The sequence below is a fragment of the Nylanderia fulva genome, unplaced genomic scaffold (assembly GCF_048542155.1).
Source record: "Nylanderia fulva isolate GAGA-0341 unplaced genomic scaffold, ASM4854215v1 Scaffold13, whole genome shotgun sequence".
In the NCBI taxonomy this organism is placed as follows: domain Eukaryota; kingdom Metazoa; phylum Arthropoda; class Insecta; order Hymenoptera; family Formicidae; genus Nylanderia; species Nylanderia fulva.
The window spans coordinates 6,145,688-6,170,355 of record NW_028189518.1 but is presented as its reverse complement, the minus strand read 5'-3'; the positions used below and the strand labels follow the sequence as shown (position 1 = coordinate 6,170,355).

General features: G+C 29.4%; 3 protein-coding genes across 3 annotated transcripts; 2 read left to right on the top strand and 1 right to left on the bottom strand.

Moving 5' to 3' along the window:
- The first annotated feature begins 569 nt into the window (after positions 1-569).
- Reg-5 (Rhythmically expressed gene 5) lies at positions 570-13,122 on the top strand. The gene is given in 5 exon segments (XM_029320885.2): positions 570-3,897; positions 7,856-8,027; positions 8,279-8,371; positions 10,759-10,786; positions 10,788-13,122. Coding segments are annotated over 5 exon segments (801 nt in total). The 5' UTR covers positions 570-3,774; the 3' UTR covers positions 11,173-13,122.
- Positions 13,123-13,659: 537 nt separating this feature from the next.
- Positions 13,660-19,207, top strand: flr (actin-interacting protein 1 flr). Its single transcript, XM_029320855.2, has 13 exons — positions 13,660-13,846; positions 15,351-15,472; positions 15,593-15,683; positions 16,117-16,264; positions 16,348-16,515; positions 16,589-16,757; positions 16,877-17,005; positions 17,086-17,190; positions 17,291-17,611; positions 17,794-17,913; positions 17,998-18,156; positions 18,732-18,882; positions 18,957-19,207. The coding sequence occupies exons 1-13, from the start codon at positions 13,705-13,707 to the stop codon at positions 19,064-19,066; spliced, it is 1,935 nt and encodes a 644-aa protein (XP_029176688.1). The 5' UTR covers positions 13,660-13,704; the 3' UTR covers positions 19,067-19,207.
- LOC114944810 (uncharacterized) lies at positions 19,197-24,398 on the bottom strand. The gene is made up of 4 exons (XM_029320856.2): positions 24,263-24,398; positions 23,393-23,586; positions 22,835-23,011; positions 19,197-20,405 (listed from the first exon to the last, which is right to left on the bottom strand). Exons 2-4 carry the CDS (start codon positions 23,573-23,575, stop codon positions 19,728-19,730), a joined length of 1,038 nt encoding a protein of 345 aa, XP_029176689.1. The 5' UTR covers positions 23,576-23,586; positions 24,263-24,398; the 3' UTR covers positions 19,197-19,727.
- Between the last annotated feature and the right edge of the window lie 270 nt (positions 24,399-24,668).

Below are 24,668 nucleotides of genomic sequence, written 5' to 3'. Positions count from 1 at the left end.
CAACTCTCGAAAAATTGCAACTTTAAAAATAATTAAAATGAATCTCGCACTATACAAAATATTCTGCATGTCAAAGCCTATTCCGACCATTTTTATCATTCACGATCGATCGATCGTCTGATCCATTTGATATAAAAGTTATTTAAAACGAAGCTAACGCGATTATTCGCACGGGAAGGGACGAATGTGAAAGTGAAATTGAGAAATGATGTACAAATTTTATTCGTATGCTATAAGCGCGCGGTGAATAAATAACACAATCGGCGTTATGTATACCGCGCGTCGTTGTTACGAATTACGTTTTACCTGCTTATGGGTCTTCCTGACAAACCGCCGTAACCGATGCCGATACGATCGCAAATGAACGACACACAATCGGTGTCGCTCTTAATTTGCACACCGCTCACGCACTCATTTGATCGTGCCCGATGTGATACCTGTTCATGATTAATCGCAATGTAGACCTGCATGTTGCACGTTGCTAACTTTTATATACGCTGCTCGAAATATATAGAGAATAAAATTTTGTCATTGCAGTAAAATCTCCATTACTATTGCATAGTACAGTGTATGTATAAATATGATCCTAATAAGGAATTCTTATAAATTTTAGCAAAACTGTTTATTCAATAATATAGAAAAGAATTTACTTTTAATAAAATATTTAAGTTTTTCTTTCTCTCGCACTAATCTTATGTAAAAATGGATTTCGGTTAAATCAGCTGATTTCTTATGTTGTAGCTTATGACTTGATGAACAAAAGATGTAATGGCTGCAAAAATAAATAATGAATAATTGCTAATTTACAGTCAAAGAACTCGCAAAATCCGAGTTTGACTGGTTGTAAATCAGTAATTATCTATATTATTTAACTTTGAACATATTATATTTTCTGTTCAGTAGATCAAAAACTACAACATACGAGAAAACTAATAGATTTTACTAAAATTCAATTTTATATAGAATTAGTGTGAGGTTGATTTTGAATTTATATGCAAATCTAGATGATATTAAATCTCGGTAAAATCAGCTGATTTTCTCATATGTTGTAGCTTATCTACTGAACAAAAAATATAATAGGCTCAAAGCTAAATAATAAATAGTTATTGATTTACAACAGTTAAATACGAAAAGTTTTGCAAATTGTTTGACTGGCTGTAACTCAGTAATTATCCATTATTTATATCTTTGCAGCTATTATATCTTTTGTTCAGCAGGTAATAAGCTGCAATAACATATGAAAAAACCAGCTGATTGAATTGAAATCCATTTTTACATAAGATTTAGTGTGGGTAATTTTATTTTTGCAATTAAAACGTCATTTTTTTAATGATAGAATAAAAATTAGTTTATTATAGAAAAACAATTTATTGAGTAATCTTATTTTTCAATTAATTCAACTTAAATTTTAACAGATTTTTTTAGATTTTATTGTTGCAATACTTAATTGAGAAAGCAAAATCTTTCTCGTAAAAAGTGTTGATTTCTCATAAAAAGATTTTATTAGAGGAAAATTACAACACTTATGATAAAATGTGTGGACATCCCATACATATAGTTTACTTTGTATCTTGTTAAAGAAATGAACGGGGCCTACTTATTTATTACTGTCGTAAATTTTTCTTGTTTACGCCCAGGATTTTATGAACTGCAAAATCTTTAAAAGGCCGTTCACTGATAGAAGGTCGATAGTGATATTTATGCTAATTTTTCTAGTCGTCAAAAAATTTTTTGTCAGATTAGTTTTTATCGTATGTCTAAGTATAGTTTCGCGAACGGTGGAAACCCAAGGATTAAATAGAATATAATAAAATCTCAATCGTTTATCTTTCTAAAGCAACACCCAATATGGGAATTGTTATAACAATGTACATATTTTTTTATTAGATTTACCAAAAATTCCCGCGATGACGTAAAGTTGTTCGGCAGTTGTGAAGCCATTATAAAAACGATCTCTGGGTTTTTACGATGTCTAACACGAAATAAAAGAAAACTGTACCCTTAGAACTCCGGTTACGCGTCAGCTCCAAGAGATATAAGAAAAGAATGATGATAGGGAAAACCAAACGATCAATGTTGAGCCCTTTTGTTATACTTTCTCACAGAAGCAGTCACTCCTATCTTGCAACCAAATCGGATTATTTAACATGAAAGATCGATAGTTAAGAGAAAAAAATTTAACCTTGAAGCGGTCTTTAACTCTTAAAAAGGATGACCTGCAATATTCGTTTAGTAATTCGCGAATTGTTTTGACAAATACGCGAGTCTCTTCATTTTTTTTTAACTTGTCTGTTACACATACCTAATTTTTTTCGTATAAAAATTATACTATTAATATACTTGAAGCTGTGAGATTAAAATGACCCGAGGGGAATTACTCTTTTTTTCTGCTCCAAAAAGCGATCGTTTTATTAACGTGGAATAGCCCGCGTAGGAATGTCGACGCGGCGCCGAATAAAATTAAGGAACGCTTTTTTGCGCTTTTTGCATACCTCTGTCGCGGCGGCGAATTCTTAAGAGATCGCCGATATAAAAATAGCATATAAAAAGACCAAGTATTTAATAAGTTTATTTACAGTGTTAATGAATTGTCGTCTTATTTCATCCATTTCACTCTATGCCGTATGAGAGAACCGTAAACTTTCTTCGACTATACGCACATCGCGCGCAGGAATTTCAGTGCGGCGCCGAATAAAATTAAGAAGCGCTTTTTTTAGTATTTTTTTACGTCTTTAGTCACTTTAGGAATTTCCTGTAACACGTAAATATACTAGCGTAAAATAATGTATACTTTTGTGATGACTATATTAGAATTTGTAGACAAAGTTTATTTAAATTCGAAAACAATGTATAATTATTTCTAAATGAATAATTTTTTGCACATTTTTTAAAACAATAGAATTGTTTGGCAGTATACTGAAATATTTTGCAGTACTTATTCTCATAGTTTCTATTATTAGAAGCATTTTTAGTACTAATCAATGAAATGTGTTTGACCTATGAAGATGTTTTTCTCAAATACCTCAAGATAAACTTCTCATCAAGTATCTAATTATTTATGTATTAAATAATAATAATATACAGAGGATATTGGATCACAAGACATATATGTGCAGTTTGCACATTATTGGCATAAAATATGTATATAAAGTATAATGAGAGGATAAGATCTCTTTAGATTGTATTGAGCTTTCAACATTATCCAAAAAAGTTACATCTGTGAATTTAATTAAAACAATTATTTAATAATTTATAAAGCATTGGCGAACCTGTCTATCTAGTTCATTCCATATTGTGATACAAAAAAAAACTAAGCTTTCATCGACACTGCACGTGTCTGCGCACAGGAATTTCGGCATGGCGCCGAATAAAATTAAGGAATGTCTTTTTTTTTCTTGTGTCGCGTCAGCGCGATTTCCTAGAGCGGGTAAATACTTTCCGGATCCCGTGGACTCTGCTCCTCGTACTGACGTATGCACGAAATCCGGATATACGAATTAAAGTGGGGGCTCTCGGAGGCGCGTAGTCACCACTGAGATGCTCATGTCAACATAAAACGAAGCGGCAAACGAGACCGGAGCTCAGTGTGTACCAGACGGTCGATCGCTACACGATCTGTGCGAAAGCTTCAGTTGTTGATTGTTTGCCAACAATCGTGACAGCGACAATTGCGCGTGATTTTTCATACCGGTCGGCGTGAAGCGAGTGTCGCGAATACGTGAAAACGAAGAAGAAGAGTAAACAAGCACGACAAAGACGACGACGACGACGACGATGATGATCAGCAGGACTCTTATCGTGAAGGTCACCACCTGCATTTTGCTAGGCTGTTGCGTGACGATGCGAGTTACGGGCTCGGCGATACCGATGTGGGAATTTCTCTCGAGAGATGAGAAAGTGAGTACTAATTGTAAGAAGAATCATTAATTACTCCAAAATATAACAAATAGTTTGATGCGAAAGATTTATCGATTTTTTTTATTAAAGTTTTATTAAATAAAAAATGTTATTCAGTGTCTAAATAAAAATTTGAGGAACTCCTTTCGAGATGAAGAAGTATCGAAATTAGCAAATATTCCAATTGGAAAAATTTACTCTAAAATTGTAATTTTATGTTTATACTTTTATTTTTTGGTAATATAAGTACGATAAATTATTTGCATCATTTTAATATATTGCATGTAATGAGTAAAAAGACATGAGACAGGATATAAAGTACTTTAGATTTATCCATTATTCTCTAAGGTTCGATTACACCAATACCTATTATTTTGGCTTTAAGACTTAAATATGCATCTATCGTTAATTTTCTTTTTAAATGAATAAAAACAAATACATATTTAAGTCTTGCTTAAAACCAAAATAGCGTTGGTACAATCAGATCTTAGTCACATAGTCTATCAATGTAGAAAAAAGACACATTTTTTAATGAATAAAATGTCTACACGTCCTATCATCTTGGAACCAATTTTGAAAAAGAAAATTTTTTTACTGTTAAGTGTTTTATCACAACACAATTTTTATTTAAATTAATATATTGAATAAAACACTTTGCAACAATATTTTTCTCGTTTATGAAGGTTTATTACAAGAAGAAATTTACAAATGTTTTTTTTATTCACTGCTTCCCATGCATATCTAATTTTTATTTCCTCTACGTTAAATCTCTTTCATTAATCTCGCACAAAACCGCGAATGAGAGATGTTGCAAGTATCTCTTCATGGTATCAGCGTTGTTTGGTGGACTTTCACCGAACAATCGAGTGCGTTCAATGCGAGTGCGTTGCATCCGAACCACACCACACCACGTGCCGGGCGTACTCGATGTTACCGCGATCTCATTCGTATTGCAAATTTCTCTTGACAATATTCACATTCAAATGAGTCGATGAACTAGAACGTAGCCAATGGAAAATATATAAAAAAATTTTATTTCACTTTATTTATAATTTTTGCATAAATTCTCAACGAAACATCTTCGAATTTTAAACATTCAATGTAAAAAATAATTTATAGAAAAATAATTATTTATAGAAAAATAATTTAAATAAAAATAATTATCTTTCTTCCTTTATCGTTTATTTAATTCGTTTGTACTTGAATTAATTGAAACTAACTCATTTCCTTAATCCTACGCGAATACGATGTATTAGCTTTCGATTATTTGATTTGCGGATACTATCATAAATTGTTAATAATCTTAAAACATGGCACAACTATTTAGCATCTCGTAGCTATATCAGGATTTAACTTTCTCCGAGTATATTTTCTTACAAGTTATCTCTCTATACTATAAAGAAAAAAAGTTTTTGAAGACAAAATTTAAATTTTTTTGCAGCTGACATTTTATTTTAAATACGATTTAATGTTCGAAACAATCCTCAAAATTAAATATCACGATATCCTCTATAAGATTAAGGTAAAAGATTCGACATGCTTTTCTATTTTTTGTTTTAAACAGTATCGATGATATCAGTTTTAAATAAAGGGATTGAGAATCCTCTTTTTCAATTCTCAAAGAATGTCTCTCTAACATAGCTATTTTAATCGAAAATTATTTTGAAACTATATAATTATATTTTTCTTTTTCAATTTTATTTGACAAATAGACTATATGCTCCAATCAAACACTGGTTAATAAGTTTTCCGATAATGTGAATAAATGATATGTTTGTTGTAGTGGAGTTGTAATAAACATCAGGATTTTAGATTAATTTCAAGCTGCTCAATATTATCAATCAATAGTCATTCTTACGATTTTACATTTCAATATCGCACCTATTATTTCAAAGCTCTTATATTTCTCATAGAATATTGTCAATACCTGTAAAGTATTATACGGTAAGGAAATATTATAAAAATTTGAAAATTATCGTGATTACAACGATCAGCTACCACGAAGATAATTACGGTGAGTGTTAATTGTCGCCATGACACGATAATCGCGCGAATTCTCGAAAGCCAACGAACATACAAGAGATCATAAAAATCTGCTTCCAACGTATATCGGAATATTAATTAGTATTTCTTTCCGATATTCATTGACCTATGAAATTTCGAGAATTCCTGAAAATAAAATTCCTTAAAAACTACATATAAATATTTAATTATAAATAACATGTTACATGTTAATTGTATTAATGAGAAATATATGTGGATTTTTTAGCTTCTTTAAATATATTTTTATTTGCTGATATTGATTGCAAATAAATGTTAAAGCTAAAAATAGAACTCAATGTATACAGAACCTTGATGAACGCTGACTTACTACAAGTTATTGAAAGTACTTCATGTACTTTTAGCCAAGGCTGTAGACACGGCATTTCGCGGCTGCATGCACCGGATTAAATGTATATATGTAATACTCTTAGAGCAAGTAAAAGTGATCGCAAACGCTGAGTAAGTGTCGATTTGAAGTTCAAGAGCACCGCAGTTTATATCCGAGATTAGTTTCTTGATAGAGTTCAAATTAATATACGAATTAAATATATCGATTTCGATTGATTAGACGAGTTAAAAGGACACATATTAGAGATAATTTGACAATTTTTTCGAACTTTAAATAATTATATATACGCTGGTAAATAATACATTTAAAATTTAAATAGTGTTTAATTGTAACATTTATCTGTAAGACAAATAGATAAATTTTGAACAATTTTCTCTTTAAAATTAATTGTAATTTAAATATATAATATTTTTTCTATATATAATTAACGGGAAAAATTTTCTAAACGAAAGCGGGATACAAAGATCGCTTCAAAATGTAAAAGTATATCTCTCTAGCGTAACTACAACATACAGTCATATCATTGTCTTTCCGCGCTAATTCCTTTATAGCCGAGAGTCTCGCTAAAAAAATCTCCGCTTTCTCCAAATTTCCGGAATTACAGCGGAAACGGGATAATAATCCATTGATCTAAAGGACATCAATCAATCATAGTAATAATCGTGTTGAAAAAACATGCGAGATGAAATGAACATGAGATTATTTTCTCCATTATTATTATTATTATTATTATTATTTGTTTCCAATTTGAATTGATTTAGGTATTTAATTTTTTTTTTTATATAAAGAAAACAACACACACATGTTTAACGACAAAATCAAAAAATTTTCAGAAGATGCTCGAAATTTTTAAACAACTTTGCCCGATTACCATCTAAAAAATTTTTTTAATTAAAAAAAAATGTTTGTCATAAATTCTTTTGAATTTGTTTAACTTTAATCTCAAATATTTATGTTAAAAGTGATATATCAAATGGATTAATTTATATTCTCAATCTGTAAAATTGATAAATAATGTGCCAGACAGTGTCGAAAAGCGAGAAACAAAAGTAGACAAAACAGGATACTAGGGAATATTGTTGATTACAGAAGTATGATTAGAAATTCTAAGATCGGATGTGCGCGTCATCGGAGCCGTAAAAGGTGTCCGCCCATGTGGACATCGTTCTCATTATCCTCATTGTCGACGCGAGATCATTTGCCATATTTCACGCAATTGACGAAAAAGACGGTATCACGCAATCAAATACGTGATGAACGGGACGTCGCATTGCGCATGCATACCATATCTCTCTTCGCTTTTAACTGTCAGTTCCATCACTGGTGTTACATATTGCAGAGTTTCACCGGACGCGATTGGAATGCGGTCCTATCGCGACATTCCGCGAATCGACTATCTTTCAAAAGATTTAACATAAAAAGCATATTAATAAATGTTATTCTGAAAATTAATGATTCATTGTCTCCTTCATTCTCTTCTCGAGAATTAATGTACCGCATATTTATATTTTGCAGATCAATGAATTATTACAACAATTTTCAAATAAATATTTTCTCTCGTTTCAGATGAGTCACTTGTATGGATTATTCAGTAAACAAGTAGCACAATTCTGTGCCGATTCATCGAGGCCGGACTGCAATAAGAACCTGCTTGTATCCGGTATAAGGAGCCTCGCCAGCATGAACGACAACGTTCTCGATCAGCTGGATCCCTATCAGCGCGGCGCCCAGGAAATGAGTAAGAACTCGTTCCTATAACCATCCTGAAAAAAATTTTGTTGCATTAACAAAAATTCTATTCGAAAGTGGACGAAACAGAATTACTGGTTGAATCTACCAAAATTCCTTTTAATGCAAAATTGTTTTCCAATGCAAGAGCGAAAGAAATTTCGCGTTTACGCTTTTGATCGAGACATACATATAAACCACGAATTTCAGTCTTGACATTCCATATGGCCTCGTACTCATGCTACTTTGTAATGTTCACAGTTTGGCGTGCCATGGTAGGAAACAATAGATTTACATCGAGAATTAGCAACGAAAATGACGAATCTTATTTTACAACTGGAGCCGATTTACTAGGTGAGTGTTGAAATGATAATTGAAAAAAAATTACTAAGAAGCCTTTCGTGGTCAATAATAGTCGTTGAAAAAGAGCTCAGACATTAAGGTTTAACAATATGAGAAATATCCTGGTTTATCCGAGGAAAAAAATGATATTTGCATGTTTGCTTCTCTATTTTGAAAATCTCTCCTCGTGAACGGAAATACACATTATATCTCGAGAAAGTTTCAGTCGCGATCTTTTTTCCCTCCTTAAATTGCACCCTTGTTGATTACTTTTAATACTTCAACCGCGTGCGTTTTCTCCAATCTTTTGAAAAAAGACATCACGTCATGAATCGATCTATGATTGATTTAATCGACTCGAAAATTTTGAACTTGTGCCATTATTAGAATTTTATCGTGCTCCTTGTACCATAAACTTGTTGAATGTGCTGAATCACAAGTGAATAGAAATGAAGGCAACACGAAAGGTCGCATAGTCTGATGCAAAACTTTGTCGCGAGATACTTTCCTCTTTCAATTTCCTTCTATTAAAGTTAGATAAAATACACATAAATTTAATAAAAAATAAAATTATAATATTATCGCTTCGTTTCAATTTTAATTTTCTTTGGTACTGCTAATAAAAACGAATCATTCTTTCAAGAAAGTGATTCTCTGATTTTAAAGATAATAATTAAAAGATGTTTAAATATTTGTATTCTTTTATTATAAATTGCTTCGTGATTCATAGTAACATTTTGCAATATTAAATATTTTATAAATATGTGAATAATTTGCGTAGATTCAGTTTGTGTGTACAAAATATTGTATTTCAAGATATATAATATTTTTTTATAATCAATCGAATAATCGAGCGTTTTTGACAAATCTTAATTTTCATATAAATAACAGTCTTAAACTTCATCTAAGATATCTAGACGAATATAGATAGTGGACAGGTCGCGAAAGGAGGTCACTTTTCTCGAAGATGAGGTTCCTACGGGGGCGTACGACAGTAGCTTTCACATTTTCTCTGTGTGGCCCATATTTATCATGCATATACGCTAATGGCGCATTAACATGCGATGAAAGCCGCGTGCATTGCGTGTCCGTGATTTCAGGTGTTTATCGATCAATTACCGAACAATTGGCGTATATATGAGAAATCTGATGAGAAAGAAAAAAAAAGAGAATGTGTAAGAGAAATACTTTTCTCATGCTCGATGGAAAGAGAAACGACCAGCAATCATCTCTCTATTATGAATGATTAATTTTATTTGAAGTCAATATAGTTATTATGCTATATATTTATTGAGAAATTCATGATGTTAGATATTTACACAGCTTTTTCACTCGTCAGAATATACAGATACAATCGCGAAAGCAATTTTCTGCACGTCTATCTTACAAAGTCCCTTGTATTCTACAAATCGATGATATTCGGCCAGTTGTCGGAAGCGAAAAGAACACGGGCAGATATTGAATACCGAATTACCATAATGCGGAGGTCATGTTTAGGAAACGTGCGCAGAACGACAACGCGGCCGTTGATCCAGAATAATCATCGCCTGGGAAGGGGAGTCCGTTCCATTCTTGTTCCCTTCCTTTTACGGATATCAGTCCCTTTTAAAACGCAGCTTTTTCAACACGTCTATCATCTATCTTCTCGAATGGCATGAAAGCGCACGAGTCTAAGCGGAAATAAACATTAGAGAAACTCGACACGGAGATTGCTGAGAATTTAGAGTTGGTTGCAATATAAAGAACGATTATAATATTATATAATATTATTATAAAATATATAATGTATATGCAGGATGTGTCTAAATGAGTACGAAAAATTTTAGGAGATAATCCTTGTCGAAAATTAAAGGGAGTTTCTTATATAAACATATACTCTTAGACATCTTCCTGAATTAAGTTTTCATTTTTTTTTTCAAATTTCAGACAAATTAAAAAATAAAATAAAATAAAACTTGGGGGGGGGGGGGGTTATTTTTCATTTCATTTTTTTGAATCCTATAGGGAGGGATATAAGAGAGTATATGTTTATATAAGAAACCTCTCTTAATTTTCGACAAAGAATTATCTTCTTTTCGCACTTATTTAGATACACCCAATTTATATATTTTATTTTATAGTCTTGTAAAATAATTATACAAAAATTTATCGAGAAATTTATACAATTGACGCTATATTGTAATGGTATAATTCGACTTCTAATATCGTTTCACGACTGAAACTATGATGATGTATCATCTCGAATGAATTTCGCATAGCTAGGTGCATATACTTCCTGGTATCTGTTATGTAAATGGGCCTGTTGCTTAATCCTGGATAACTAAATTAAAGTTCGTTTCGCGGTCACGCTGGTGCGTCTGCTAACAATAAGAGTTCATTTCTCTCTTTGATTGTTTCAGCGAGTAGCGGCAGCGAGACGAACGGCCTCGTCCGAGGAGACTGCTGCGAGTGGAGATTACGTTCTACCATCGGAATCGAATAGGCCGTATCTGGCGGGCCCGATGGTAATACGTGTCTATCCAGACGGCCGACCGGTTCCAGAGGATCAGAAGCGCCCGTTGCCGAGGGACGAGGACATCGATGAACTCAGATACTCCCGTTTGCCATCGATAGAAGAGATCGAGGCTAAGAGCGGTAGCAAGTTCTACGGGAAAGGCGCGAACGAACCGACACCGGCCAAAAGGAGAATGTCCTTCGTGACCGACAAGGACTATCGACGATCGGAACAGCTACGTCTTCACGGCAATCCGCTGGCCTACGAAAGAATGGTACTTCGACGCGCGATTAATGAACGTGGAGTGCGTTACTATTGAAGAGAAAGAGGGAGGGAGAAGAGAGATCTTTCGTATTTTTTCCACTTGCTAAGAGACCTTCTGCGAAGCGGTTTCGCTACGTCGCCTCGTGAGGGAATAGAAGATTATTGGAAAAAAATTTCCGCTTAAGATTCTGCGAAGAAATGTTGCCGAGATAGATAACGTCGTGCTCACTGCGATAATATATGAAAAATACGCGAGAAAAGCTGAAGATATCTAGTGATACATCAATCGTGTGGTAGCTCGTTGCAGTAGATTTCGATTTAATAACTAATGTATAATTAATTATTATAGTATAATTAATTATACAAATTTATTGTCAACGCGCATTCTAATTTATCTGATATCGCCGTTGCGATAAGTGTATAATTATTATACTCTATTTTTTTAACTATATAGGATATGAATGTAGGACGTAGCGGGGAATGTGATTTTAAAAACTTACAATTAGTTTGAGATAAAAGTTCATTTATTATAAATCGACACATATCGCATATGTATCGATTTATATAAATAAAAGGAATTCACGGTTTCTGAACCGCCTAATTTGGCTTGACGATTGGTCGGTTAAATTTTTATCTCGATAGCATGCTCGAATAATCGCCGACCATGAAATACCATTTAGCTTTCACTTATTTAATTTTATTCATTTATTATTTATTTAATACTCAATATTTGTCAATCATGGCAGAATATTGCGGCACAAACATTGATGGAATTTTTCAATCAATTGGATTATGAATAATTAAAAATTTTATATTTTGTTCATGTGTTAACACAAAGAAATCTTATTATTTATACATTTATTTTACAATACATTCGATAAAATACCGGTTAATTAAAATAAAATTTTCTTATTTTTATTCTACTTTTTTTTTATAATGCACATTATCGCGTCACATAAGGGAACCAGTGTACCTCGCTGAAAATTATGTGTTACACATATATTATCATTTTAATCATCTTTGAATATTATACAAATTAGTTACGGATTAACGTATAATAATATATTTGCTAGAAATTATATTGTTTTTAAAAATATCCATAACTGGTTACACATATATATAATTTCTATATTACAATAATTGTAATACTCATAGATCTGTTGGTTACACAAATCGTTTGCATAAAGTAACAAATACAAAAATATATAATTATATACAATTTAAAAATCTACATGATTATTTACGCGACGATTACAATTGTTTATTATATTTATATATTTGCACTCTTATTTGTAAATAGTTGACGCCTTTATCATTAATTTTAAATATACAGATCAATAAGATAGAACTTAAAGTGTGATAAAATATTTAGAATGTAATATATGTTCCAAAAGAAACTAACAATATAAGACAATGTGATAAATTAAGACTAACGTGATACCTACTATTATATGTATATAAATACATATACATACATAGGTACAAATATATATACGTATACGAAGCTCTCTATTACATTATAAGACACCTGAGACTTGATATATGATTGAAAATCTTTATTTCGTAACTGTTTGGAATTAACAGAATTTCATTGCTGTTAACAGATAATCATTCTATGTTTTTATATTTTATCATAAAATGATTACTTCTCATTATCTTCATTATCTTATCCAAAGGTTGAAATATTAATTATCTTAACTTTCATTTCTTTATCTCGTTATAAATAAAGAGGTGCTAATGTCTATTTTCTTAACTTTGTTATATTTTAATTTTATTATCAATAATTCAGATTACAAAACATACATTAGTACATTTTAATAATAAATGTCGTTTCACATAAGATCGTACGAAGATATATACAAATTCAATATTATTAAGATTTGATATTTAATATAATAATATGTTAACTTATACACTTTGCGATATAATAATATTGTGTATATATGTATAAGTTTTGTACAATAGTATATATTTTAGGAATAAAAAGATGACTTAAGAGCAACTATATATTGCATTCTTATATTATTTTTATACACTGATATATTAAATTTATATACTGATATATTAAATATCTGTAATTTATTAATTTATTAATTTGTATATTTTTGAAATTACAGTTCAATATATTCATTAAATACATAAAAATGCATAAATATTTATGAGATGTATTTATTCAATAAAATATATCATAAAAAATATATATTTATTTTATATATTAGTTTATACATTTACATTCAAATATTAAATATTTTATTTGTAATCTCCATTTTTTCTTTTTTATTTTAAATATATATATACATATATATATACATTTACATATAATTTTTTATATTATATTTAAATATATTTTTATATGGTATACTATTAAATATTATATATATTTAAATACCATTATTTCATTAAAAATTCATAAAGTGTTGAAAAGTATAGAAAGGCATGTGACTTGATAAATTTCTAAAATCTCATGGAAACGTCACCTTAAAGCGCACCTGTTACACGCACGTTTCGAACGATCTAGTAACATCTTGGTTCATGTTTCAACCAAATAAGGCGAAGGGCGGAACAAGTATTACGGACGTGAGTGTGTATGTGTATACGTGGGAGGTGCTGTCGTGACTGCGTACGTATTGTCATAGCTTCTCGTAGGCTTCAGGATTCTATTTGGGATTTCGTTAAATATCAGTGGTTGCATAGAGGACTGCGTACCGGGAAGATGTCGTATGAAACAAGTAAGTCGCAGTGTAAAGACACTTAAGGTGTTCGCGGACCAGCTTGCCGTATTGTACGATTTCAGAGCTGTATAAAGTATCGCTTCTCGATTTCGTCCGGTTTATTTGTCTTTGATCGGACTATAAGATTGCTATAATATATCTGGTGCAGAGAGGGATTTTTATGTGCGTAATTTTTTGCCATCGCTTGTAGTCATCGAAATGACAAGTTGTAGTTTATATTTTGTCTTTTTTACTTTTCATTTAACAATCAAAAGTCTCATCGTGCATGACTGATACGCCGGACGCGCGGCTTGGTGTCAATCTCTATATATATATATATATATATATATATATATGTGTGTGTGTGTATAGGGTGTTCGAAAATTATTGGCATTTCCGTACAGTCGTAAAAGAATTTGAAATAAACGTATTGTTATTAAAAAAGTGGACAGAAAGATGTTTCTTTCATAAGGTTTCACACACAGGATATATATAAGTGATATAAGTAATAAATTTATTATTTAATTAATTTTTTCAACCATTTTTATTTAATTGGAGTTTTAAAATGTTTAAAATTTTTATACACATTACCAAAATATAATATCAAATATATTAAAAATTAAGAAGCTGTCAAACAGAAGATTGATTCTAAAACATGTCAAGATTTTTAGTTATTTTTTAGACACTTTGTATATAGACACATCAGTAAAAAGGTGAATCACAACAGATATTAAATGCTAAAGATTGGACCTCAGATAATAATTGATTACAGTTGGCATTATACTCTTTTTTTCTCTTATCAGAAAACAAAAGATATAAAAAGGAAGAATCATTTTACATTAATTATGTTGAATAAATATTTATACTGGCAAAAATCATTTAATAATAAAGAATAAATTTCAAAAATTTTTATTTTTATTTATATAAAGATAGAAAGAGAGAAAAGAAAACTATTATTAATTATAAATATAATTAATGTATACCATTCAAAATATAAAAAAAAAATTGTTTCAATAATACTATTTTCAGAGCAGAAACTATAGTTTGATGCAGGATATGTACTGTAGCTTGTCTCAAAATAATTTGAAATATTAGAATTTGGACCTATGCCAATGTATCAAGAATGAATATTTTAGTTCCAGCAACTGGATACATTATGTGTTTACATGTTATTTGATCTTTTCTGTTAAATTTTTTATAAATATTTTTTTTATTTATTTTTTATTTATCTTTAATTATAATTTAATCTTTTATTTATCTATTACTATGTATTACTATGTAACCAAAATAGTATTATACTTAAATAAATAGTAAAGAAGTAATACATTTTTTATGCACATAAATTATTTTTTATGAAATAATAAGAAATAACATATTAACTGAATATATTTAATTATTTGTTACAGATATTATTTATATCGAATTTATTTAATATATTCTTATTTATTATTAAAGATATTATATCTTTATATTGTATTCTTTATTATTTTCTTGCTTAAGTATCTCTATTTTTTTTTTACAGAATATATATTTGCCACATTACCGAGGACCCAAAGAGGGCAGCCTCTCGTGCTAGGTGGTGATCCCAAAGGAAAAAACTTTTTGTACACTAATGGCAACAGTGTTATAATTAGAAATATTGAGGTAAATTTTTATATTGCAACAAATTTTTTTTTTTTTTTTTCATTTAAAGTAAATATGGACAGAAATATTAATTTATATATATATATACATATATATACACATTATTTTAATATATTTCAGAATCCAGCAATTGCAGATATCTATACAGAACATTCTTGCCCTGTGAACGTTGCCAAATATTCTCCAAGTGGTTTTTACATAGCCTCAGGAGGTATATTATTAATATATATATATATATATATATATATATATATATATATGTATATGTATATGTATATGTATATTACATATATATATTTATATATTATATATATTATATATATGTTACTAATACATATAGAACTTTTAAATTAGAGATTTATACATAATAAGATAATAAATAGATTATCAAATATTATAAGTATTATGCAATATATTATAAATATATTATTTATAATATATTGCATGATACTTCTAATATTTTAAAATCATGTATCATTACTTTTATAATAAAATTGTATAATAGGATATTAACATATTAATAATAAGTATTAATTCAAAGTTTTACAGTATAATATATTCTACTTCTGTTAATTTTTTATTCCAATTTTGATATGCAGAAGAACTAAAGTAAAAATTAAACATATAATATGTTTTTATTTCAGATCAATCAGGAAAAGTACGTATCTGGGATACAGTTAACAAGGAGCATATATTAAAAAATGAATTCCATCCTATCGGTGGGCCAATTAAGGATATTGCTTGGTCACCAGACAGTCAGCGCATGGTCGTAGTTGGAGAAGGAAGAGAAAGGTGCTCATACATCAACTACAATAAACGAATATCATTAGAAAAATTGTATAATAGGATATTAACATATTAATAATTATATTTAGATTTGGACATGTCTTTATGGCAGAAACAGGAACATCAGTGGGTGAGATCTCTGGTCAAAGTAAGCCTATAAACTCGTGCGATTTCAGACCGGCAAGACCGTTTCGATTAATAACTGGAAGCGAAGATAATACTATTGCTGTGTTTGAAGGCCCTCCATTTAAATTCAAGTATATATAATAGCCTATGTTTATTCTATATTTCATTAAGGAATTTTAATGTAATTTATTGCCATTTATTTAGGATGACGAAACAAGAACATACTCGTTTCGTTCAAACCGTACGTTATTCGCCTGATGGAAATCTATTTGCTTCCGGTGGATTTGATGGAAAAGTATTTATATATAATGGAACAACTTCTAATCTTATTGGGGAAGTAGGATCTCCTGCGCACCAAGGTGGAGTCTATGGGGTGTGTAATATTTCTATATATTATATCTAACTCGCTTGACGTAAAAATGATGAAAATTTATTTCAAATAAATTTTAATGATTTAAAAAAAATAACAAGTAACGTTTATTTATATTATAGGTTGCATGGAAACCTGATAGTAAACAATTGTTAACTGCCTCTGGAGATAAAACTTGTAAACTGTGGGATGTAGAAACGCGTTCTTTAATCACTGAGTTCAATATGGGAACAACAGTCGATGATCAACAAGTTTGTAACTTATATAATCAATTTATGAAATAAAATCTCAAAAAAGGTAAATATGTTATTGAAATAATTTGTACTTTCAGGTAAGCTGTTTGTGGCAAGGAAAGCATTTATTATCCGTGTCACTTAGCGGCTTTATCAATTATCTTGATGTCGATAATCCTCAGAAGCCTATAAGAATAATAAAAGTAATTCTTGTTTTTCTTATTAATTTATCTTTCAAAGTTTCTATTTAACTTCTTTCTAGTGTCTTTTTTTGATATTATTTTTCAATCCGATAATTTTTAGGGCCATAATAAACCAATAACGGTCCTAACACTAAGTCCTGATAGAGGTACGATTTATACTGGTTCTCACGACGGTTATATTACCAACTGGAATGCGGAAACGGGGGAGAATGATCGTGTACAAGGACATGGTCATGGTAATCAAATTAACGGGATGAAAGCCGCGGGTAATTTACTTTATACCGCCGGCATCGATGATACTTTAAGATCAGTTGATATCGCAACAAATGCATACGCGGAGACGTCCGTAGTAAAATTGGATTCGCAGCCACGAGGTCTGGATATATATAACGATATAGCTGTAGTAGCTTCAGTCCGACAGGTAAATCTGTGTCTACGAAGATAGTTTTCGATTTCTCGAATTTATTTAGCAACTCTAAGAATTACAAATTTATTATAGAACTTGCTATAAATACATTTAAAAAAATGCAAATTACATTTATAGACACCTTCCATATATAATAAATTTATCATTTGCATAAAACACAATGGTATTCTTTACAGATCGCAGTTACGCAAAACGATAAAAAGTTGTCGAATTTATCCATTAATTACGAACCATCGTGTGTATCAATTAATCAAGAAACTGGAGATGTAGCTGTTGGCTCTACATCCGATAATAAGGTTCATTATTTATTTTTATAGTATATGAAAATATGTAAAAGAATAAGATTTATGTTATCAATATGTATAATTTATTTTATGTAGGTTTATATTTATGAATTGTCGGATACTATACTAACTCAAAAGACTGAATTAGAACACCTGGGTCCAGTTACAGATGTTTCATATAGCCCTGATAATAAATATTTAGTTGCCTGTGATGCAAACAGAAAAGTTATATTATATGCTGTACCAGAATATAAGGTAAAGTAACATTTTATAGAGAATATCATTTTTTAAAATAATTATTTAATTTTTAATTGTATACAATAAAGAAATTTAGATTTTGTATGATTAAGCTTATATTTGTCGTGATATAGATAAAGAATGTAGTGATAACAAATTTTAAAATAATTAAATTTTCTTTAAATATTTTTCTATTGCCAAAAAATTGCATTTTTACTTCTAATGTCAATTAAATCGGTTTTATAAAACTTATATATAATATAATATTTAATTACTCAATAGAATTTAATGTACTATATACATATGTGTGTGTGTGTGTAAAATTTAGTTTCCAATGTATATATATAAAATAGTTATATCCATGCTTTCTTTAATGAATTAATTACTATTAATGATTTGTTTATATGCTTATTGGATTACCCCAGAGGGTGAGTGACATAAATATAATTAAGAATCCATACTATGCAAGTCAATTACATAAAAACATAAAGATGTAGCTTTAAAATACATTAAATATAAATTTGAATTTAAAAAGCTTTAAAAAACGTGTAGTTCCTTACTTTAAAATTAAAAGATGTTTATTTAATTCGCAGTTGGCGCATAATAGAGAATGGGGTTTCCACAATGCAAGAGTAAATTCTGTTGCATGGTCTCCGAATTCTGACATGGTTGCAAGCGGTAGTCTCGACACGACTATTATTATCTGGAGCGTAACAAATCCTGCGAAACATACTATCATCAAAAGTAAGTAAATTTAGAAAGTACAGTAAATTTTTTCAGCAGATTGTAATTAATAAAGCAAAAAAATTCTTGTTTAGATGCACATCCTCAGAGCCAAATAACACGCTTAGTCTGGCTGGACGAAGAAACATTAATCTCTGTTGGACAGGACTGCAATACTAAAATATGGCGTATAGAAAAGATATAATTATCTTTTGGAAAAATTTATTGTCACTTTTAAAAGAAAAACTCAATTTTGGAAGTATTTTATTTATTACGTAGCCTATGAATATTGTATATTATTTTTTAATACAATCCTTAATATATGATTAAAAAGATTATATTGCAATCTCCTTTTATTGATTCATTAAAATTACAAATTAATTTACATTCCATATAACTATTTCTAGCCTCCTGCTGCTTTATCTTTCAACATTTCTAGATATATATTTGCACTAAAAGTCACGCAATTTATCTAATTTGTCTTTATTAAAACAGTGTAACAATAACAAGAAAGCGATAACAATTCGAACACTAAAGGTCTTCAGGAACATGATCACACTTTGTTGTTTGTACACTTGAAGATGTTATGGCTTTTCTTATTATTAATCAGTCCAGTGCTGTTCTTACGAATATAAGGTACCATGAATTCTGTCACTAAATTATTCGCTAGTGCAATATATTTAGAACACATTTTTTTAAAACTGATAATTTTTTAAATATATTTAATAAAATATTTGTTTAAATATTCTTACCTCTCTTTCAAACTTTCTTTTTGTGATTGCACCAAAAATTTTTGATAGGTATTCTAGCAAAGGTTAAAATGTCTATATATACATATGTATATAATAATAGTAATGACTTCACCATCACAGTAGTGGTGGTTTCGACGTATACCTTGGACGTTTCTGCGAAGAAGCCACCGGATGTCTATATGACACGTGTTTTCTTAACGCATCTCGCGATCGCGATACGTGCGAGCACGATGTGCAGCTGTATGAACTATTGCTATGTGTCTCCAAGTGTACGCGCAAGTTGTATTGATTGCTCAACTGTTTACCACAAATAAAACAAGTAACACTAGATTTGTTATAGGCCTGAGAAGTTTTGCCAGATGCGGATGTTGCAAGCAATTTGAAATTTGTGTCCCACACGGCCGATGGCGGTTTTACATCTTCTAAGGGTGCAATCTGATCCTCTGTGATTGATGCGGTCTCGTCCGTTATGCCTTCCGAGTATCCTTTATCGAGATATTTATTAACAGATACATTAATAGGACCAGACGTTTTCTCTCTTTGGTTTAATTTTGCGTTTATAGAGTAATAAGGTTTTGTCTTCACGCAATACGATATACTTTCTTGATCGTTGCTAGGTTCTTCATCGTCTAAATTATCTATTACCTCGTGTAGAGATGCAGATACCGATTCGGATTCAGTAATCATTGTATTATCTTTCGATTCCGTCGTTATCATTTCATTGTTCGACAGTTTTTCCTGAGGTATTATTGGTGGCTGTGCATACAAACCATTATCGTGTTTCGAATTTTTCTGAAATAAAAAAATATGTCAAATTAAATCAAATAAATAATTATATTTTTTTGTTGAAAACAAACATTTTAAAAGCAAAAAGTAAAATTTTAAAATATATTACACATTAAATATTACGGCGTCATATTTCATATTATAAATATTTAAGTGAATATTTGATATTTTCAATAATTAAAAGATTTAAGTGTTAAGATTTATACAAGAATATAAATCGTTTTTATCTTTCGATATTCATGGTATAAATATAAAATCTGATCTAATTCTAAGTAAAATATATGTGGATATTAATGACATACAACAAGCAAAAATGTATTCTTTTAAAAGTATTCTTCAATCAAATAAATTGTCTAAAAATATTCTGTATTACAGCAATGAATTATGCATTGCACATTAATTATTCATTTTTGCGCAATTTTGTTCATTATTCTTAATTTAAATTGTTGTTTAAGAAATATTACTTAAAGATATTTAGCATGATAATTTTTAAAATACATTGTTCTTTTAATTTATATATATTCATTGTTTCAGATACATTTATAAAACAATAAAATTTTCCTAACATATCTGCTCTTCTGTAAAAAAGATATATAATCAGTTATACTAAACTCTAACAGTTTAGCACCTAAAAGTACAGAATCGATTTATATTATAGAAATTTATTTACAAGAATTACTTTGTCTGAAGATCTCTGGATTTGAAAAATTAACGTTTGTTATCATCACACTTGACTAAAATGTTAAGTATTATTGTTCTGCGAAAAACAAAATATATTGTATAAAAACGCCGTTCTATGAACTTTGCTAAACAGTTTTTTTTAGTAATTTAAAGATCCATGGAAGAAGCTATATTTTAGATATACCTGTAAAGTCATTCTATGGGGTAAGGTTCCATGGGATGCATCCACTTGCATTTAGTTGCAACACACACAACGATCTTGATCTCGTGGATATCGTTTTTATTCATTATCGTTCCTTCTCGATGCATGTACGAACATAATATGTGTAGCTGTATAATATCCTTCGTGAGGTACTTCTTGAGGAACGACAGTGAATGTATTTAAGTGACCTGAACAAAACAACACGATCATAGGATAATATAAAAGGATTAAGAAAGGAACAAAAGCAAACGCGTTTATCTCGTTCTTTGTTCTGCTGAATGAGTATGAAATTAATTTAAAAAATTAATCTCGGATCTTTCTAAAAAATAATTGCAACAATATAGTGGCAATTCTGTAATTTGTAAAGTATCAAGAGCATGCATGTTATAAGGATATGCATTTACAATTATATGTAAGTTATGATATATCGAGATTGATTAATGAAACAGATAAGATATATTCTATAAAGATATAATGCTTACAACATTTATTGTTATCAAATAAATATCATATCATGGATATCATAATCTATAAATGTTAAAGTTTAAATATTAAAAATAAATTTTAAATAATATATATATTGGCCCATTTCTCATAAAAGTAGTACAATTGAATAAATAATTAATATATTATATTAATAATTAAAATAAAAAGAAATGTACATTGTAGACTAAAATAATATAACTTATTAATAAAAAGAGTATTATATAAGATTTGTGTTGTTACATATTATATACCAATTATGTGTGTTGTTGAATACATCTATAATTATTTTGTACAAATTTGTATATATGTATATTTCTGAACAAAAGATAAAATGTTTAGTACATATATTTATGATAGACTAATAGAATTGTTAGGGGGAATCATATTTTTATATTATAACGTCGCTTATAAAAATACATGCGTTATAAGCAATCTGAAACTTTTATTTAAGAGAGAACAAGCATAAAAATCAAGTATTATTCATGCTAATTACCTTAAGTACTAAATAACACGCCATTAATATCACAATTTTTATTTCTGAGTATATTATAATGTGATAATTATGCCAATATTTATCAATATATTATATACTTTTTTTGCATATAATTAACAAACTTTCAAATATTTAATCTAAATTTGAAACACATTGTCAATGATAATAATAACAAATTGCTTCATATTTCTATGATTAATATGTGTTTTTCAAATATAAGGTTATTATGTTATATATTTTGCAAATAAATACTAAAAATCAAAATTAGTATGTAATTTACATTTATATAGTTATATAGTTATTAATAATAAATACATATATCAATATTTTTTTACATGAACTTTCATAAACTATTATGTATGACGCCAGAAGTTGATAAAAAAAATTACAAGTAGAAAAAATTATAGAAATATAAGAAATAAAAATTATAGAAATATATACAATATATTCAGAAAGTATAAGTATAGAGAGATGAATTGCATTCTTTTTTATGCAATATATATTTCTTAATATTTAAAAAATATAATGGTTCTCTCATACTGTTTTATATATTAAGTAATCAAGAACACTTACCCCAGCCATATCAGCTAATCCACAAATATGTAATGTATCAGCCATAGCTAAAAGTGCAGGTAATTGTTCTTGGTAAATATTCACTTCACCATTATACATAAATTTGACTAAAGCGCATAAATTTGCATATTCCATGCCTGGCAACACAATAACAGGATGTTGCAAAGAGCTTAAGTCCTAAAAATTTATTCATAAAATTCCATATATATCATCATACTAGTATAGGTGTAAATCAAATGATAATCAATATGATTTCAGTAATATACCAATACTATGACTCTAGTAAACTTAAAAGATGATTATAGAAGTGATTATATTTATCTTATTCAAATAATCAAATTAACAAAACTAAATTTTTGTCATATTAAATCTTGCAATATATAAAAATAGACAAGAAGACCAATGCAAAAGATGTAATATTATGTTGTATTAAGAATAAATTTATTGCAAATATAAAAAAAGATGTATATTATATGTCTATTATATAATATTACTAATAAATTAATATATTACATGCATTCACACAAAAATTAGATAAGATACGTCTCAAATAAATACCTTAAACAGTTCTTTAAAATAATAACTACAAGCTGAGAGTATAATTCTATGAGCATGAATGTGTCTACCACCAGCGCTCAGTGTGACATCTGTTAGATGGCCACCATCGAGCAGTTTTGGAAGAGAGCTCAATAATGTATTTTGGAAATTGTGCCATCGTAAACAAAACTGTTGACTCTCCATATCTGTTCTTGCTGTAGAAAGAAAACACAGCATTGAAATCTCACATTTCATTGTCAGAAAGAGACATAGTTTAAGTCTTAAAAAACCTATACAGAACAAAAAGAATTAATTTCTATCATGTAAAAAATTGAACTTGCATATTAACAAAAATACAAAAATTAAATGTCAGATTATTCTTGAAGAAATATAAAAATGGTTCTATTATAGTTAGATATATAATGTTAGTGATATTTTTTTGCTCAATCAGTTATTGCATTTGCTTACACAAACTTAACAATAAAATGTATTTTATGTATATTGTTACACATAAAAAAATGTAAAAAATGTTACACACAAGGTTTCAAAAAATTATATGATGTAAATGAGATTATACAGTGAAGAAATATTCGTGCAGTTAGAGCGAAAAGAAATTCGCCAAAACGCGATATAGAGGATAACAGCAGAAGCAATGGTGAAGCCAGTTTAAGAGAGAGATATACAGAGAGACACAATATACTATTTATTTAATCAGGCTGCAGGTTCCAGCCAAATCTATTATTGTACTGAGGTATGGCTGGAGGAAAAGAACAGCCATTGTGTGATTTACTCACGAGACAGCTTGTGACAATTCAAGCGGAATTCGAGACGCGTAAAATTGCGACGATGGAAATCGACGAGGGGATGAAAATTTAATGTATTGTTTCCTACCTCGTTAAAATCGCTGTCCACTGTAAACGCGATTATTCTTTGTATATACACTGCACCCTTTCGTTTGGCGATCGCCACAATCACGAGTGACACGAATCACATAATTATAGATAGCGGATAGAATCCGCTAAGTTGCATGAACGATAATCGCTACTGTCAACCTATCGATATTATATCGAAACGATTAATATCGATATAACTCAATTTTCAAACAATAGCTTCGGAGTCTCGCTTCGAGACGCAAATTCCTAATTAAACTTTTTAAATTTGTGTTGTACATATTATATATCATAAATTTTACGAATATCATCTAAGTGTTACTTGAAATTAAATAGTGCATTATTGGTTTTATAATTATTATATCTATTTCTAAGAATCTATATTTCTATATATCTATTTTTAAGAA

What these genes read in the sequence shown, in the direction of transcription:
- flr (XM_029320855.2), top strand. Translation starts at nt 13,705, where the DNA reads ATGTGTATACGTGGGAGGTGCTGTCGTGACTGCGTACGTATTGTCATA. An exon ending in GAAGATGTCGTATGAAACAA is followed by an intron (nt 13,847 to 15,350) that starts GTAAGTCGCAGT and finishes TTTTTTTTACAG; the next exon opens with AATATATATTTGCCACATTA. An exon ending in ACCAAGGTGGAGTCTATGGG is followed by an intron (nt 16,758 to 16,876) that starts GTGTGTAATATT and finishes TTTATATTATAG; the next exon opens with GTTGCATGGAAACCTGATAG.
- LOC114944810 (XM_029320856.2), bottom strand. Translation starts at nt 23,575, where the DNA reads ATGGAGAGTCAACAGTTTTGTTTACGATGGCACAATTTCCAAAATACA. An exon ending in ATTTTAAAGAACTGTTTAAG is followed by an intron (nt 23,012 to 23,392) that starts GTATTTATTTGA and finishes ATAAATTTTTAG; the next exon opens with GACTTAAGCTCTTTGCAACA. An exon ending in GATTAGCTGATATGGCTGGG is followed by an intron (nt 20,406 to 22,834) that starts GTAAGTGTTCTT and finishes TTTTTATTTCAG; the next exon opens with AAAAATTCGAAACACGATAA.